The 17,112-nt window shown below is 45.6% G+C and overlaps 1 protein-coding gene across 2 annotated transcripts in view; it reads left to right on the forward strand.

Annotated features, from left to right (window-relative positions):
- The first annotated feature begins 1,897 nt into the window (after window positions 1-1,897).
- The window catches only part of Gna13 (G protein subunit alpha 13), a 39,601-nt gene continuing 24,386 nt past the window's right edge, over window positions 1,898-17,112 (forward strand). Inside the window, exons 1-2 of one of the 2 annotated variants that reach the window (XM_028761264.1) lie at window positions 1,898-2,317; window positions 4,583-4,809. In XM_028761264.1, coding sequence (XP_028617097.1) covers window positions 2,035-2,317; window positions 4,583-4,809 — 510 coding nt within the window. In that variant the 5' untranslated portion in view covers window positions 1,898-2,034. The remainder of the gene's footprint in view (window positions 2,318-4,582; window positions 4,810-17,112) is intronic. The other variant, XM_028761262.1, reaches the window with a different exon arrangement.

Consider the following 17,112-nt stretch of genomic DNA (forward strand, 5'->3'; position numbering starts at 1 on the left):
AGCCAAATTTGTTCCAAGGCGAGGCTCCACTCAGGACTTTGAACAGCCTCCCTGCTGGACGGCATGTCCCAACAAGAACTTGCCAGGCAGGAATCCCTTCCTGCCTCCTGGGCATCCTTGCTTTCCTATTATGCTGTGCACACTTCAGGAAAACGAAGATGCTTCGTCTAACATACGAATTTCTCTCCTTTGCTTCTGTTAAAGAATTCAGATTAGAACATGGAGGTAACGCAGGCCCTTTTGTACCTACCTGTCCTGAGTAGAAACTAGCTTTTCATGGCCCCGGGACAGGACATCCCTAACAGTAGTCAAGGGTATACAGCGATCATCCATCCATCCACGACAGACTTTGGTCACAAATCAGGGTTGATCTTAGCAATCCACAGATGCTGTGGATGTGAGCTCAGCCCACTCTGCAGACCATTTACTCTGTGGGCTCAGGTCCACTCCTGGTATCAGTGGGTGTCAGAGGAGACAATTCCACTCCAGGTATTGTTTACTGCAGTCAGGGTAGTGAGTCATGAGCTTCTCAGTCATTGGCCCAAACAGACAGTCACTGATCGACTGACTTACAGTGCTGGTTTTTAAAATTTAAACTTGTGCACGTCATGGTGTTGACCTCTTACCTCAGCTCCCTAACACACAAGAAGTTCCCTAGTTGCACACGAGCCAGGACCCAGGAGCAAAACCAGACAGGCATCAACAGCCTTTCCCCTTTGAAACTGAAAAGAATGAAGAAGTTGGCTTCTGAAGTCCTTGCTACACAGTCAACTCAGCTGTCACTTGTCACGTTTTCCCCGGGAGTCTTTTCAGGTGTTCTGGCCTGATCTGCTGGTTAAAAAAAAAAAAAAAAGTTTCTCATCTGTCATATCCTCTGTAATCTGGCAGGAAACCTAAAATGTGCCTGCTGCAGTCCTAGGCTGCACGCTTATCTGCTTCCTTGGGAAGAATGTGCATCATAGTGTCCGGTTTAGGGGGATTTTCAACATGACCTCACCCTCTCCTCCATCTACTGATCTCAGCAGGCATTACCCAAGTCACAAATGCAACTCGTATGGGAATCCATCCACATTAGTGAGCCAGCCGCCGGCGACCTTCCTGGCACATCTCACAAAAACATTAACCCCAACTCCCTTCAAACAGTACCCTGAGCTCCTAGGGACAGGTGTTGATCAATAACCACATCTGACATTTACTTATCCTTCTAGATTCGGGATGGTTAGAATGGCAAGGGGCGGGGGTGGGTGGGAGGAGGTCGCTGCTAATTAAATGCAGGAGCTTGAAGTAAAGCCCTTGCCTGCCCGTAATACCACGAGTGGACAGGGAGGTTGAGACAAGACGACTGTCACAAATTTAAGTCAACCTGAGCAGCAGGGATATTGTCTCAAGAGTTTAAAAAAAAAAAAAAAGGCAAAATGTAACGGAGGAAGGTTTGCACTGGTCGGTGCGGGGATGTCCCAGCCAATGGTCTCAAAATAGGTCGAGTGGAGGTGACAGCAAGCGGCGGGCGAGTAACGATGGGAAAGGGCAGTGAGATGAGGATGCCCTAACGGTAAGGGCTCCGATGGGCTTTGCTTACTCGCCTCCGGGCTCCGGGAAGCGGCGGCAACTAAAGGGAAACAGAAACTCTGGATCCGCAGGCGCGCGCTCCCGGCCCGGCCCACGTGACCCCGGGCTCCGCCGCTCTCCGCGCGCGCTCCGGGCCGCAGCCTGCACAGCGAGCGCGTGACTCCCGCCGCGCCTCCCTCTCCCACCTCCGCGCTGCGTGCCTGCGTGCGCGTACCCGGCGGGCAGCGGGCGCGCGCACGCCCAGAGGGCCGCCGCCCCTCCCCGGGCCCGCCCTCCTTCCCTCCCACCCTCCCCCGGCCGGCGCGGCCCGCCCTGGCGAGTCAGTCGTCGGGTTCCCTCCCTCCCCGGGCGCGCTCGGGCCGCCGCTGCGCTCCCCGCCCTCCAGCCGCCCTGCCGGAGCCGCCCGCTGCCGGAGGAGGAGGTGGAGGAGCCGCAGGGGCCCGCCGAGGCGGCGGCGGCGGCAAGATGGCGGACTTCCTGCCGTCGCGCTCCGTGCTGTCCGTGTGCTTCCCGGGCTGCGTGCTGACGAACGGCGAGGCCGAGCAGCAGCGCAAGTCCAAGGAGATCGACAAATGCCTGTCGCGGGAGAAGACCTACGTGAAGCGGCTAGTGAAGATCCTGCTGCTGGGCGCGGGCGAGAGCGGCAAGTCCACCTTCCTGAAGCAGATGCGGATCATCCACGGCCAGGACTTCGACCAGCGCGCGCGCGAGGAATTCCGCCCCACCATCTACAGCAACGTGATCAAAGGTGCGGGGCGCGGCGGGGCTCGGGGACCCCTGGGGAGCCGGGCCGGGCACCGCCCTCACCCTCCGGTCCCAAGTCTGAGGAGACCGAACCCGACCAGATCGCATGGGCGATCGGGTGGGCGCGCCTTGGACACCGTCCTGTGCTCCCTGGTGCCCTGATCCCTTCGATCTGGGACGCCCCGCTGTGCCCCCGTGCTACCCCGGTGAGGGTCACGGTCGGCCCCGCACTCCGCGGCTGGCCTCGCCCCCTCCGAGAGGGAAGTGCGGCAAGCGCGGTGACTAGGGACAGCGGGGCAACTAGTGTCCTCCCTGCACTCCAGGCAAGATCACCCACCAGTAGCCCCAGGTCCTACACCCCCTATCCTTCTTCCCTTATGTGCCCGTCCCTGGTGGGTGACCCTAGTAACCAAGTCTGTTACCCTTACAGCTCTGGGCTTTCTAGGCCACCTCTTGACTTAAGCAAGTTCTGGAACGGTTGTAATGAGGAAACTTTTTTTTTTTTTTTAACCCTGAGACTCTTGTCAAGGACATAGAGTGACAGCCTCCAGAGCCTTTTGGGGCAAGAATATGAAACTCGCCTTTAGTGGCATCAGGAAAGTCTATTAAAAAAAATAGCGCGAGTGGTTTTATCGGCTCGTTGCTACAGGATGTTTGTAATCACAGTTCAACATGTTGCACACTTTTTTTTTTTTTTTTTTGCTTAATAACTCAGGACAGGAGAAAAACAGCATCATTTCTAATGCTTAAATGAATTTATGTTTAAGTATAAAGACCCTTTGGCTTAAAAGTCATAGGAGACCGTCCAAGAGAAGTTAGAGGCAGGGGACTATGTGTTGTGTTGGATGGTGGGCTTTACAAATCCTGTTGGACAGTATTTTAAGTACTTTTCCTAAGTGAAAACCACCCAAAGGCTTTATTCCTTAGTGTTCAAATAAGTTTGGAGGTGACTTTTATTTTTGTCGTTTAAAAGAATCACTTTTATTTTTTTGTCTTTACTGTCAAGTATTTTCTACATGAGAGAAGTTGGCAGAAGCGGCACAGCAGCTGATTTCAAAGTGGTTCAGGAGTTAGGGCTTGGAAGCAAACTTTAAGATTGTAGGTCTTTTCAAGGAGTTGTGTGACTTTTTTTTTTTAAGCGTGTTTTTTTGTTGTTGTTCAAGAAGTACATAAGCAAACTCCCTCATGGGTCCCGTCCTCCTCTCTGCAGTGTTTCAAGTAGGGAAAAACTAGAGAAGATGCTGTGCCCGGCAGTGAGGGGAGAGGGCGAGGCCAGGAGCTCACAGTCCATGGCTTGCCCTTACCCTTGTACCTTTGCAGTTAAGCTGAAAAGGATGATTATGTTTAGTCTGCCTTAATGTTCAGCACAGAACTAATTAAAGTCTCCTTGGAAGCTGTAAACCGTACCTTGCCAGACCTTAATTGAAGGTACCTTTGTATTCTGATACAGTTGAACTTAAAGCATTATGTTAATGAACAGACTCTCGTAGTCACTGGTGAGGTAAATCACCTGTCTTTCCATACACACTGGGCCTAAGAATTACTTTGAGCATTATTGTGTGATCAAGTTTAAGTCTAACTAGGCATCTTATCTTCTTCAATTGGCATGGTCAGAAAAATGAAAACATAACAATTTTTTCGAGTATCCAAAGAAATGACTTCCCGATGACAGAAGGAACAGTTTAGCCAGGGGAGCGTGGAGTTTGAGCTAACCTCTGTAAGTTGAAGCCTCGGTCTTGGATGGTCGGGTTTCCTTTTAGGTGACTAAAGCCAGTGTGGGACTGCACTGATTTGAAGCTTGGTCTGGGGAAGCGATGAGGTTAAGTGCGTCCTAGAAGACAGTGTTGGTAAGGAGCTGAAGGACTATGACTGCACACAGTAAACCGTCCTTAGCGCGGCCAGGCTGGCTTTAGCCTGGCTTCAGGCTAGGCAACATTATTTATTTTCTTCTGTCTCTGGTTTTGACTGCCATCTACTCCAGAAATGATTTTTATGAATCGTAGCGTATTAAAATCCTTCCCAAAGTGATTTTGTTATTAACATTTACTTTTCCAAGACTTCTGGTCTTGAGACAGTGAACACTTGTTTTTTAAAACCCTGAGAAGATGAAGGTTTTGTTTTGATTCTGGTCTCCATTTTAGAAGTGAGGCTTCTCTAATAGCTAAAAATTAAGGAACCAATACTGGATAACCCTGAGGCCAAAGCTTCTGATGGTATCTTCATGACTCTTCCAAACACAGTTGTTTTTTTTTTTTTCTTTTAAACAAAGGTATGAGGGTGCTGGTAGATGCCCGAGAGAAACTTCATATTCCCTGGGGAGACAACAAAAACCAGCTCCACGGAGACAAGTTGATGGCCTTTGATACCCGCGCCCCCATGGCTGCCCAGGGGATGGTGGAGACCCGAGTATTTTTGCAGTATCTTCCTGCTATCAGAGCCTTATGGGAGGACAGCGGCATACAGAACGCCTATGATCGGCGCCGGGAATTCCAGCTGGTAAGACATTCGCTTCTCCAAAACGTGGTTTTATTTATATATTTTTATTTATATGCCTTTTCATTTATGTGTGTGTGTGTGTGTGTGTGTGTGTGTGGGCACATGCATGCAGCACATGTGCAAACATCAGAGGACAGCTTGTGGGAGTCGGTTCCCCTCTAGCATGTGGGTTCTGGGCATTAAACTCAGGTCCTCAGGCTTGGTGGCAAGTGTTTTACCTGCTGAGCCACCCTAGCCCTGAAGGGTGCTTTTATTTAAGGACATTTAGCAATGTCTGGTTTAGCACAGTGTAAAGTATCGATTCAAAACTGTAACCTCGGATACTTGGTTTGCTGTGTGTACCTTTTTCTAAGCAAGGTTAAAAAATAAGGTCAACTCTATAGATGTAATAAAGCCATTTTACTGGTTAGAAAGTAAGGTCGTAATGACTTTTCCCTGGTCATTCTAATTTTGTTCTCTTTAAAAAATATATTTTTCTTACAACTATAGCAGCCATGTTCCTGTAGTGATGGCCTTTGACTCTTTAGAATGGAAGTCGGGTGCATGAGAGTGATTGTTCATACATGCCAGTTAGCCTTTGAGCCACTTACTCAGTGACACAGATGAGTTTGCTATAGAGAGAAACTTTTTTTTTCTTTCTATGTAGACCAGGCTAGCCTTAAACTTACAGTAACCCTCCTTTCTCTCCCTCCTATGTGCTGAGATTATAGACACGAGTTCCCCTGTGGCTAGCTGAGAGACTGAACTCTTTATAAGAAACACAGTACTATTTTGTGCTCTTGCTCCACATGGAAAATAATTTTCATTTGTTTCCCTCCTTTATCTTAAGAAAGATTCTAAGATACTTTGTAGCTGTTACACACCATTGAAGAAAGAGTAGGAAAGTGGGATGGAGCCCAGGGTTAAAGATATAAACATGACCTGGTCGGTGGTGGCTCATGCCTGTAACCTTAGCTCCTTGAAAACCAGAAGCAGAAGGATCACAGGTTCCGGGCCAGCCTGGGTGACACAGCAAGGCCCTGACTTAAAAAACAGATATGAAAACAAGAATTGAGATGGACTTTTTAATCAAATGTTTGATAATTTCATTGTGAGCACTTTGATTGTATTTGGTTCTTTTTGCCGAAGACCAGAAAGGGTCCATCAGCAGTAGCAGTGCGGCTGTTTGCAGTTCAGAGATAGTTCAGATCCGAAGCGCTTGCCTGTGATATAATTGAAGTAGAGCGACAGTTAAAAGTAAAACTGCTTAGGAAATTGTTTGGTGATGTCACAAACATTCAAGGGATCCTCATGGGTGTGGCTAGACAGAGGTGTACAGCCACCAGCCTTCCTTGGTGCAGTCTGCCTCCAGGATTATTAGTCTAGGCTGTTAGAATAGAAAAGTTACAAGAAAGGTTTATGATCTCTTCTTTGCTAAACCCATGTCTTATGTTCCTTAGTGTATCATACATTATGTGCTGGCTGGTACAGCTCATGTATGTATGTATGTATGTATGTATATGTGTGTGTGTGTGTGTGTGTGTGTGTGTGTGTGTGTATATATATATATATATATATATATATATATATATATCATGTCAAATTCCCATATTGGGTGTCTGGCAGCTCTGCATATCAGAAAGTGTGAATTTAACTTGATCAATGACACGGAGTCACCAGATGTCTGGCTAGCTTTGACCTTTGTCCCTGTCGTCATTGTATTCTCTGTGGACTCGCTCGCTCTCCACCTATCCCCTTCCCTTGCTTTCCTCTCCTGTCTCCTGTTTAAGGGCAGCTTCTTAGCCTTCTTGGTTTCTTTTCTCAGTAGACACACTTTCCACTGTTTTCTCAGATGTTTATCTTCCGAGGCCAGGGAGAAAACAGCTAGCTCCACAGTAAGCAGTCACTACACCCTGGATGGATAAAGGAACAGCCGTGGACCTGACAGTTCCCTTTGGGAAAGAAACTTCTCTGTTTGTTTCAAGCCTACTTACTTGAAGTTTGGATGCCACGGACAGATGTTTAGTCTTTGAATTCATATCTTAGTCTCATATTAAGGTCTGTGTGGCAAGGGAGCAGTTTTGTTTTTTTTTTTAAAGATTTATTTATTTATTTCATATTGTGAGTACACCATCGCTCTCTTCAGACACACCAGAAGAGGGCACCGGATCCCATTGCAGATGGTTGTGAACCATCATGTGGTTGCTGGGAATTGAACTCAGGACCTCTGGAAGAACAGTCAGTGCTCTTAACTTCTGAGCCATCTCTCCAGCCCCTTGTGTATATATGTTTTATTCAAGAATAAACAGACCCACTCAGGAGAAAGGCCTGTGTTCTTGACTTGAGTCAGCTAATGTTTCAGTAGAAGAATGCTATCGACTCCAGGGAAAGGCAGGTTCCAGAAATACCTTTTTCCTCTGATAAAAAAGTAGAAGCACAAGACGAGAATAAAGCTGAAATCTGCTTGTAAACCAGAGCAAGGATTGTCCTACCCTGAGAGTGTTCAGCACCGTCTGCAGTGCCGGGCTATGCTGGGTACTTGACTGTTTTTGAATGGGCAGTAGTGTTGGCACTGAGAAAGCACATTGCTTGTTTAAACTCTCCCTTGAAGTCACTGTCAGCGCCTTCTCCTCATAGAACGGAACCCAGGTGCTGCCTTCTCTTCTGTAAGGTTTGGAGTGCTCGTTCCCTTCGTTCATTGTCTCTCATAAACTTCAGAAGTAGTCTCACTGAAAAAGCATGGAATTACTCAGAGAGCTCTGATGGTTTCCTCTGCCTGGAGAACGAGTGAACATACCTCTTGTTGTTGGTAAAGGCTCCAGTCTGCTTACCCATGATTTCAACAGTGTAATTGATAGGCAGCTGCACAAAGCCTATAACCTCTTAATTCCCGTGTGGCCTGACTTTCCACTTCCCTAGCTCTCTTTATATAGTTCTTCTGCCATGGTTTTTCTGGGCTACATGTGTCCATTAGATCTTTCTGTATTTGGAGCAATGAATATTGTATTATATTGTTTGTATGTATGTATGTATGTATGTATGTATGTATTTTGGCTTTTTTTTGTTTTTAAAGATTTTATTTATTGTTTATATAAGTACACTATAGCTGTCTTCAGACACACCAGAAGAGGGCATCAGATCCCATTACAGATGGTTGTGAGCCACCATGTGGTTGCTAGGAATTGAACTCAGGACCTCTGGAAAAGCAGTCAGTGCTCTTAACCGCTGAGCCATCTCTCCAGCCCCCTAGGCTTTTTTTTTTTTTTTTTCTTCTTTAATGTATGTTTTTTTGCCTGCATGTAGGCTTAGTGACCATGGATGTCATAAGATATTAGATTTCCTAGAAATGAATGTATGAATGTTTGTGACCCTCCACACTCAAGCTGTGACATGTGCTCCTCTCCTCAGTGATTAAATACTTTTAAAAGTTTCCTATCAACCTGTGGTTGATTATATTAGACTTCATGGAAATCGAAATGAGAAAAACAGCATTTTTAGAGAGCCTGTCACATCTTACATTTGGCTGAAGATGAGTGAGTGCCCTTGGTTTTCAGACAGAGATGATGGAAGTGATTGCGTTTGCTAGCTGTAATTTTGGGTGCTAATAGGATGTTTCTCAAAATTCTTCATGTCAGACATTTCCCTTCTGCTTAGTTTCTGTTGTGGGAAACTAGCTAGCTTATGTGGAAGAGAAAACCCTCAGCTTCACCTTGTCCGGATGTCATGCGGCTTTCTGGCTGTAGCTGGCACATGCAGGTGATCTGGAAGGAGTGGTCCTTTAGCTCCGTGTACTTGACCTTGGCATCAGTCATGGAAGCCTACCACTGTGCTTGTAAGACATGTTGTCCCTTGTAAAGCTTCTCAGCTGAGGGTGGCGAGGACATTCGGTAATGTGGCTCACTGTCTAGGTGAGGCTGGCTGGGTGGAGGACTGGCTGGGTATGATACAGCTGGCGACAGTCAGACTAACCAGTGCCTGGGAGTCACCGCCTACCAGTCTCGCAGTTCAGTTTACAGTTAGAGTTGAGCAGTATAAGCAACACTGGCCACAGAGGACAGGACAGGGTGTGTGACAGTGGGAGGAACAGGGGACAGCTTCCTAGTTTCTGTAAACAGTTTAACTTTGTCAGCATTAGTACAGTTTCCTGTAATGGCCGGTCTGCCTGTGCAGCTCTTGAAACCAAAACCAGTCTCCTTGTTAATCATTCATTGTCCTTCAGTGGGACTTGAGTTTTCTTGCTCAGATGGTATAGTTTGTGCTTGGTGATAGCTTCAGTTCTCTAAGCTGTTATGGTTATTGGTGAGGACAGATTCTTCTGCAATCTGTGTAGCAAAGTAACTGTTTTGCTTGATGAGTGGTCTGTAAAAAAGAGCTGAGTCTCAACTAAGTAAAACTAGAATCTTCTGTTCTAGTTTGTAAAATGTTTTCATCTGTACTGCAGCACATACTGGGAATAGAATACCATCTGAGTCTTTTGGATTTGCTTTAAAAGATGATTAAAGGCCAGGCATTGAAGAATTCTCCTGTTTAATCACTGCACTCATAAGGCTGAGGCAGGAGGATCTTGGATTGGAAAGTAGCCTGGGCTGCATAGGGACTTCAAGGGTTGTATTGGAGACCCTGAACATAGCCAGAGGGAGAGAGCCCGTAACCCTAGGGGCTATACTTTTAAAGGGTAGTGAGTACCTTTTGTATCTCCTTTGAGGGCAGACTTTCTGGTACGGAATTGGTGCTGCTGCTAACGGGTTTATTAAATAAGAAAGTAATTGAGCAGGGATGTAGTCTCCTGAGGATTGGGCTTTAGTTTCAGGATTCTACTTCGTGTGTGGACCTATCCCAGGGCAAAAATTTATGAACTCACTATAAAGAGAACAGAAGCCCAAGCACTTCCTGGATGGACTGTTCCCGTTCTCCTTTTGCAAACAGACCTAAGCTGAAACAAGTCTGGAGTCTGTTAACTTCCTAGAGAGTTAACTGACAGTGCGGATAACTGTAATTCCTGTTTAGTACCTTAATGTTTGGGACAATTGCATGTTGCTTTCCAAATCACTGTTGTGTATGTTATCCCCTAATTCCTCAGCAACAAACAGTGACAGGATCTGTGCTGTTGTTCTCAACTCACAGATGGAAAACAATGAGGCCTGGGCACAGGTTCCTTGATGCTTTGGTTCAGACCTGGTAAATGATCGTAGACTGGAAAGTTGAAGCCCTGTCTGCCGACCCCATCCATCCGGCGCTCCTTGCCCTGCAACGGAAGCATTTTGCAAGCATTCAAGCATGATGTCCCTGGAACAGTTGTCTTTCCCTCTCCTTTTCAGCCTTTTTGGACTCCCTCTTCCTGAATAACCAGCAGCTCCATTGAGGTCTAGCACATGGTTTTGAGTATTGGAAGGTTCTGTTAATGTTTGACCTTGCAGTGATCTTCACGAACCCCTTTTTGCATTCTGCATGTTCATAGTGTTCCTACTTGCCCCTTTTCACTTTGCTAACTAATAGGATGGACGTGCTCTTAGACGGCATTGAGAGCGAGCTTGCCGACTTGGAGTGTTCCTCTTGGGGCAGGCTCAGCGGGACAGCGGGAGGTTTCCATTCTGTAAAGCTCTCTGTGACAGGAATCCTCCCTCATCCAAGGTGCTGTTTTTTTCTGGAAACATCTCTGCAGAGTGGTGCCTGTCTTGTGTCTGTTTCCCAGATTTGCTGTTGCTTCGGAGGGAGGAATATCTGGACAGACCATTTTCACAGAATTCTTTGATATGCTTCTCATGTAAGGACATCACCTGCCCATACTGTTTGTGTATGAGCACCCAGATTGCTGCTTGTCACAACTTTGTGTTTCAGTCAGAAATGACCTAATTTTAAAAATCCTGATTCTGCATACTTGAAGTCTCTTTTATTTCCTTGCTGGAACTTACTTCATTCTTAGCTCTAGCCTCATGATACCGTCTGTATTTAAGCCTATCTTTGTTAACAGGGTGCTTCATTTCATAAGAATTTGTTACAGCCACAGGAACAGAGCAGTATTCGAGTGGGCTGACAGGGATTGGAGACAGTCTGAGAACTGGACTTTTGTGGACTTGGCTAAAGTTGCTGATATAGTGTAGTGAGGGTAGTTAATCATTCATGTTTAATTGCTCTTCTTTTGGAAAAATGCATACAAGTTTTTGTTTGTTTGGGACACACCAGACTGGTATTGAACTTGTGATCCTCTTGCTCAGACTTGTAAGTGCAGAGAGTACAGGCGTATTACACCAAGCCCAAGTCACGGTTTTAAATCAGTGTGGTGGGTGAACTTTCTTATCCTTACTATGTCTGTAATAGACATAGATCCCATGGGTAAGATTTCTGTTGATTTACTTCACCTGTGTACTTGCTTATGCTTTTCTCCCTCATGCTAGTTAAAAAGCTAACTACTTTCAAAGTATGGACATTTTTACATAGGTGTTAATGCGATCCCTTGCTATGTGAGGTGGTTTCTGGCTGGTGCGTTAAAAGTAGAGCAAAGAGTCTGGTCAACCAGTCTTCCCTGGTTGTCAGTCTCTGTGAGCTAAGGCAAGTCCCTCAGCCTCTCTGATTTGGTTTCAGTGACTATAAATACAGACGACTATGGGATCTGTTATCTAATGTGAGGATGTCATGGGGTGAGCCACGCAAGACCTTAGCATGATGCCAGGCATTTTAGCAGTATTATTATTAGCTAGCACCATTCCTTATACCCATGTGCACGTAAGTAGCTATCAAAAGAAGCACAGAAAGCTGTGCCTGGTGTTTACTCTCCGAACTTGATTGCTAATGTAACAGTCCTGAGTTCTGAGTCAGTGGAATGTGTGACAGATCTTGAGTGTCTCCAGGAGGATCACACGCCCAGAAGGACCGAGGTGGTCGTCGGTACACTGGTTCTGGTTGCCTTCTAACAGTACCATGCTTGATTTTCAGATAGAAAGATTTGTGTGTGTGTGCCTGCCTGTGTGAGTTTATGTACAAAGTGTGTTTACCACATGCACTCAGGTGCCCACAGACATCAGAAGAAGGCATTGGGTCCCCTCTCAATATAACTCAGGTTCTAGGCAGTTGTGAACTTGCTGTTGGATGCATATTTGTGAATGGTTTTAAAAATAAATTCCTTAATCCTAAAGAATCAAATATAATTCAGGTTGAATATCCCTTGTCTGAAATTATTGGGATCAGACACATTTTGGGTTTCAGATTTTCCACCTTTTCATATATTTACTTATATTTAGTAAGGGATGAAACCCAAGCCTACAGGTGAACTTTATGAAGTTTTTACCTTTATGAAGTGTGTATACTTCATACCCTTTGTTCATAGCCTGAAGGCAACTGTATAGCTTTTCAAGTGTGCCTGGGTTTTATCTAAGATTTGTCACATGATGCCAGGCATGGAATTTTCCAATTGCAGCACCATGTCAGTGCTTCAGAAGTTTGTATTTTAGAGATTTTAGATTTCAGATACTCTACTGGCATTAAAAATAAAAGTGACTTAAATAATAAGGCATTCTATAGGTAGTTGCTGGAGCTGACCCACTGTGGAGTTTCTAGCCGGAGTTATGTAGTTTGGAGACTGTGTTTTTGAGAAGCTCTAGCTGTGTAGGGAGAAGGGCTCAAATTCCTGTGCCCTGCTGGAAGTGTGCTGAGGTAGTCTTCCACTGGTACAGGTGCCCTGCTTGCCACCCCACTGAGTGCTCACTCTCGTCCCCCTTGCCCATGTTCTCTGTCCCCTCTGTGGCCCTTCCACATGCACACAAACCTACCCTTTCCTGCTCTGCCATCCCCCTGCCTGTGACTCAGCAGAGGTCCTGCGAGTTCCCAGGTTACAGAGGGCAAGTTAGCCTTATTTCCAAAGTTAAAAAAAATTCCTTACGTTTTTATTTTTTCACTACTCAGTGTTTAAAGTGGTTTTATGTTGTTTTTTGCAGGATAAGCTTAGCATTTTATACAAAGATAACTTTAAAATACCCCACTAGTTTAATTGAGAATTTCTTCTTGCTTTGATAAAGAAAAACAGATTTCACATTTGTTCTCCCTAAAAAAAACAAAAGAAAACAACCATTGATTGTAGTATTTAAAAACAGTATTAATAAACAAGATGCCTATCCTGCCTTGACATCACCAAAGGTGTTTGGGTTCTTTGAACCAGAGCAGTTGTATTTAGTTTGTAATTATATTTAGTTAGAACAATTTCTTTTCTTTTCTTTTCTTAGAAGAAAAAGAGCTGACGTGAATATTTGGAGTAGGGAACTTTTAATCCTGGGATACTGTTTTCTAGTCTTTGAGTAACTTTTTAGAAAATCTATGCGCATAAGTGTCTTGCCTGTCTGTGTTTGTGCCCAATGACATGCAGTGCACATGGAGGCCAACATAGGGTGTCAGATCCCTTGGGATAGCGTTCTGGATGGTTAGTCACCGTGTGGGTGCCGGGGATTGAACCTAGGAGAGCAGCCAGTGCTTTTACCAACACTGAGCCATCTTTCCAGCCCCAACTAACTAAAACTTTACTTGTGTGAATTTCTTCCACCTCTACCTCCCTCCTCTCTTTGTTCTCAGGGAGGGCCTAGTGTAGCTCAAGCTGACCTTGAACTATGCAGCCAAGGATGTTCTTGAGCTAACCCTGACTCCACATCAGTGATGGGAATATGGACATGAACCACCGCCCGTGGGTAGTTATTCATTCATTCATTCATTCATTCCTATGAGGGGAGGGGATTTGCCTGAATATTTGTCTGGGTAGCATGTGCTTTCCTGGTGCCCTCAGAGGCCAGAAAAGGGAGTTTGATCTTCTGAGTTACAGATGGTTGTGAGCCAACTTGGGTTGCTTAGACTCAACCCCGGCTGGGCTTTTCTGTAATACTGTCACTCCTGGTTGCTGAGCCATCTCTCCAGCTCTGCTTTGTTTGTTTGTTTGTTTGTTTGTTTGTTTGTTTGTTATTGCAGTGCTTGGGATTCAAGCACAATGGACAAAGTGCTCTGCCCTGAACTATATCCCCAGTGCTTTCAGGTTTTTTGTTTGTTTGTTTATTTGGCTTTTTGAGAGAGAGTCTGACTATAGCTTAACCTGGCCTAGAATTTGTAAACCTCCTACTTCATCTACTGTGCCTAGGTCCCAAATGCTTTTCACTGTTTTGAAACTCTCATTAAATTTACTTTGAGACAGGGCCTTACTCTACAGTGCAGTCTGGCCTGGAGCTCACTACGTAGCCCAAGTTGGCCTCAGATTTACAGCTATCCTCTTACCTCAGTCTTCCCAGTGTTGGGTTACAGGTGTGCAAATCACCCACCACAAGTGACACTAAATTTGAATGGCCTGTGATGAAACACCAGGACCAAAAACAAGTTGGTAAGGAAAGGATTTATTTGGCTTACACTTCCATCACACTGTTCATTAAAGTCAAGACAGGAACTCAAACAGGGCAGGAGCTGATGCAGAGACCATGGAGGGTGCTGCTTACTGGCTTACTCCTCATGGCTTGCTCAGCCGGCTTTCTTACAGCACTCAGGACTGTCAGCCCAGGGATGGCACCACTCACAATGGGCGGGGCCCTCCCTCATCAATCACTACTTAAGGGAATGCTCTACATGCTTGCCTAGAGCCTGATCTTAGGAGGAGTTCTCTCAGTTGAGGTTCCTTCCTCTCAGATGACTTTAGTTTGTGTTATGTTGACATAAACTATCCAGCTCACCACTCAGTTTAAAAGTTGATATTACAGGCCAAGCAGTGGTGTCGCGTGCCTTTCTTTAATCCTAGCACTCAGGAGGCAAAGGCAGACAGATCTCTGAGTTCAGGACCAGCCTGGTCTGCAGAGCTAGTTCTAGGACAGTCAGTCCATGAAGAAACTGTGTCTCAAAAAACAAAAATAAAAAACAAAAAGATGTTACAATTTAGAGTCCCAGGGTTCCCCGCCCCCACTGTACAGTATTTGCACTTTTGACTTTAACATATATATTTTAATCTGACTTAAGTTTTGTTTTATAGCAATTAAATTTTTATAGAATTACCCTGTTTATGTTTAATTTTTTTGCACGGTGGCCATGTTTTATTGAGTAGATGAACATTGAGTTACATGTCTGCTTTTATATGTGGAGTGTGTGTGTGTGTGTGTGCGCGCGTGTGCGTGCATAGGTATTATGGTATGGACTTATTACTTTAAATCTTTAAATTATTTATAATCTGTTTTTTTTTTCTCAGCTCTGTAATGTGGAAATAAAAAGCAAATGTAAAAAGATGCTGGGGTTAGGAAAGCCCTGGTAACAGAAAAGCAGGGTGCAGGCTCACAGGCACGCTCAGGACAGTTCTCTGGGCACACCTGGCAGGCGCGCTGGCCGTCACGTGCCGTTGCACACCCATTGAGGAGGAGGCAGGTATCTGTTTGAATATTTGTTTGCTAGAGGCCCAAATACAAATAATCTCTGTATTAGTCACAAATGTTAATTGTAGGACCTTGGGCAAGACACAGTAGCTGCTGTGTGGAGAACCTGCTCCTGGGCCTGCCCTGGGCTCAGCAGTTGGCCTGAGAGAGCTGCCAGGGGAGCAGTGCCTCTGGGTGGGAGACACTGAAGAGAGTTTGACCCTAGGTCTGGAGCCCAGGGAAGAGTTTGGGTCTAGGGGGAGAAGTTTTTGTTTGCAGTGTAAGGGTGTAAGACAGGGGGCTGCTCGTAGTAGAGGCTTAAGGAATCTTGGCATCTTTTAAGAATGTTCAGAAGCAGAAATTGCTGTGAAAAGAAGTGCTCTGGACTGTACTAGCATAGCACTTGGAAGATTGAGGCAGGAGGATTGTGTGTTTGAAGTCACCTAGTTGCATAGTAATATGTCTGAAGATAGATAGATAGATAGATAGATAGATAGATAGATAGATAGATAGATAGAAATTATTAGTTTATTTAAGAGAAGAAACGCTGCAAGAACTTGGGAAAGTACTCTGAGACAGAACAGTGCTGTGTTGGCAGGAGCTGGCAGTGGGGTTCTGCGTGCTGGCTGGCAGGTGACACAGGGAGGGAGGGGCCAGACTGGAAGTGCCTGAGGAGGGAAGAGAGGTGAGGAAGTGGAGAAGATTCACTTGAAGTCAGGCTGACTATTCTCATTTCCCTTTGCAGCACTTGCAACCACCTGGCTTAGCGAGTTGTGGTTTCTCAGACCTTCTAAACGTTTAACCAGACTGTATTAACCAGTATCTTGTGAGAAACACTATCAGGGAGGTAAATGTGAGGTAGTGGCCTAGGTAAGGGCTGGGGTAAGCTTAGTTGGTAGGGTGCTTACCTAGTATGCCCAAAGCCTAGGGGTTGATTCGTAGCGTCACATAAATGGTGCGTGGGAGTGCCACACCTATAGTCCTAGCACTTAGGAGGTGGAGGCAGGAAGTCAGTTCTTTTCCTCAGTGATGTAACAAGTTCAAGGCCAGCTTGGGACACATGAGAGAACTCTGTCTCAAAATAATTATTATGTAAATAAATACACAAGAATTTTTCGTTTTGTACAGCTGTTCCTTCATATCCTCGGGGGTCTGGCAGCAGCCCCTGGGATAACAGAATCTCAGTGTGCAGTCTCTGGTATAACATGCTCTAGTATTTGCATCTAAGTACAACCTGCCACGTGCTTTAAATTACCTAAGCATACTCCTACTGCCTCTTAAAATGTAAGGCTGTGGAAGTAGCTATTGTACTTTGTTGTCTCGGGAATAATGACAAGAGAAGAAGAGTGTGTGTTCAGTGCATATGAATTTCTTGCTTTGCTGTGTAGCCTAGGCTGGCCTCTAATTTGCAGCCCTCTGTGTGCCTCCATGCCTGGCTTCAGATAGAAACTCTCTTCCTGGTCTTTTCAGACTGAGGTTGTGGAACCTGTGGATACAGACTGTACTTGAGTGTTTACATATGATCACTTTGGATTTAGTGGTTTGCGGGCAGGGATATGATCAGTATAGACCTGGTACCTTTCCCCTTCAGATCTTCATGAAGCGTGTATTGAATTTTTGCCCTGAGTAACTAATATGTTCGGATCCAGACGAGACCATGGGAGTGAGTGTGGTGCTGGTTTGCCTTCCTGGGAGTTGTCAGTGCCCGTGGAGAGGAGTGCAGGGGTCTTCAGTTGACAGTGCTGTTACTCACTGTCCAGTTGGCAGCTGTTCTCTGCCTTAGAGGACCTCAGAGGTAGCAGGTAGTTCATAATTCAAACCCAAGGCAGTAGGGCTCCATAGCCGGGTCTGTTACCCAGTCCCTGCTTTTCTACCTCTCATGCCAACAGAATGAATCAGAACACAACTTGGAGACAGGAACTGATGTTTCCACATACGTTCTCAGCTAATTTGCACATTGGGCAGT

Source organism: Grammomys surdaster, unplaced genomic scaffold (assembly GCF_004785775.1).
Source record: "Grammomys surdaster isolate TR1022 unplaced genomic scaffold, NIH_TR_1.0 126906, whole genome shotgun sequence".
NCBI classification, from domain to species: domain Eukaryota; kingdom Metazoa; phylum Chordata; class Mammalia; order Rodentia; family Muridae; genus Grammomys; species Grammomys surdaster.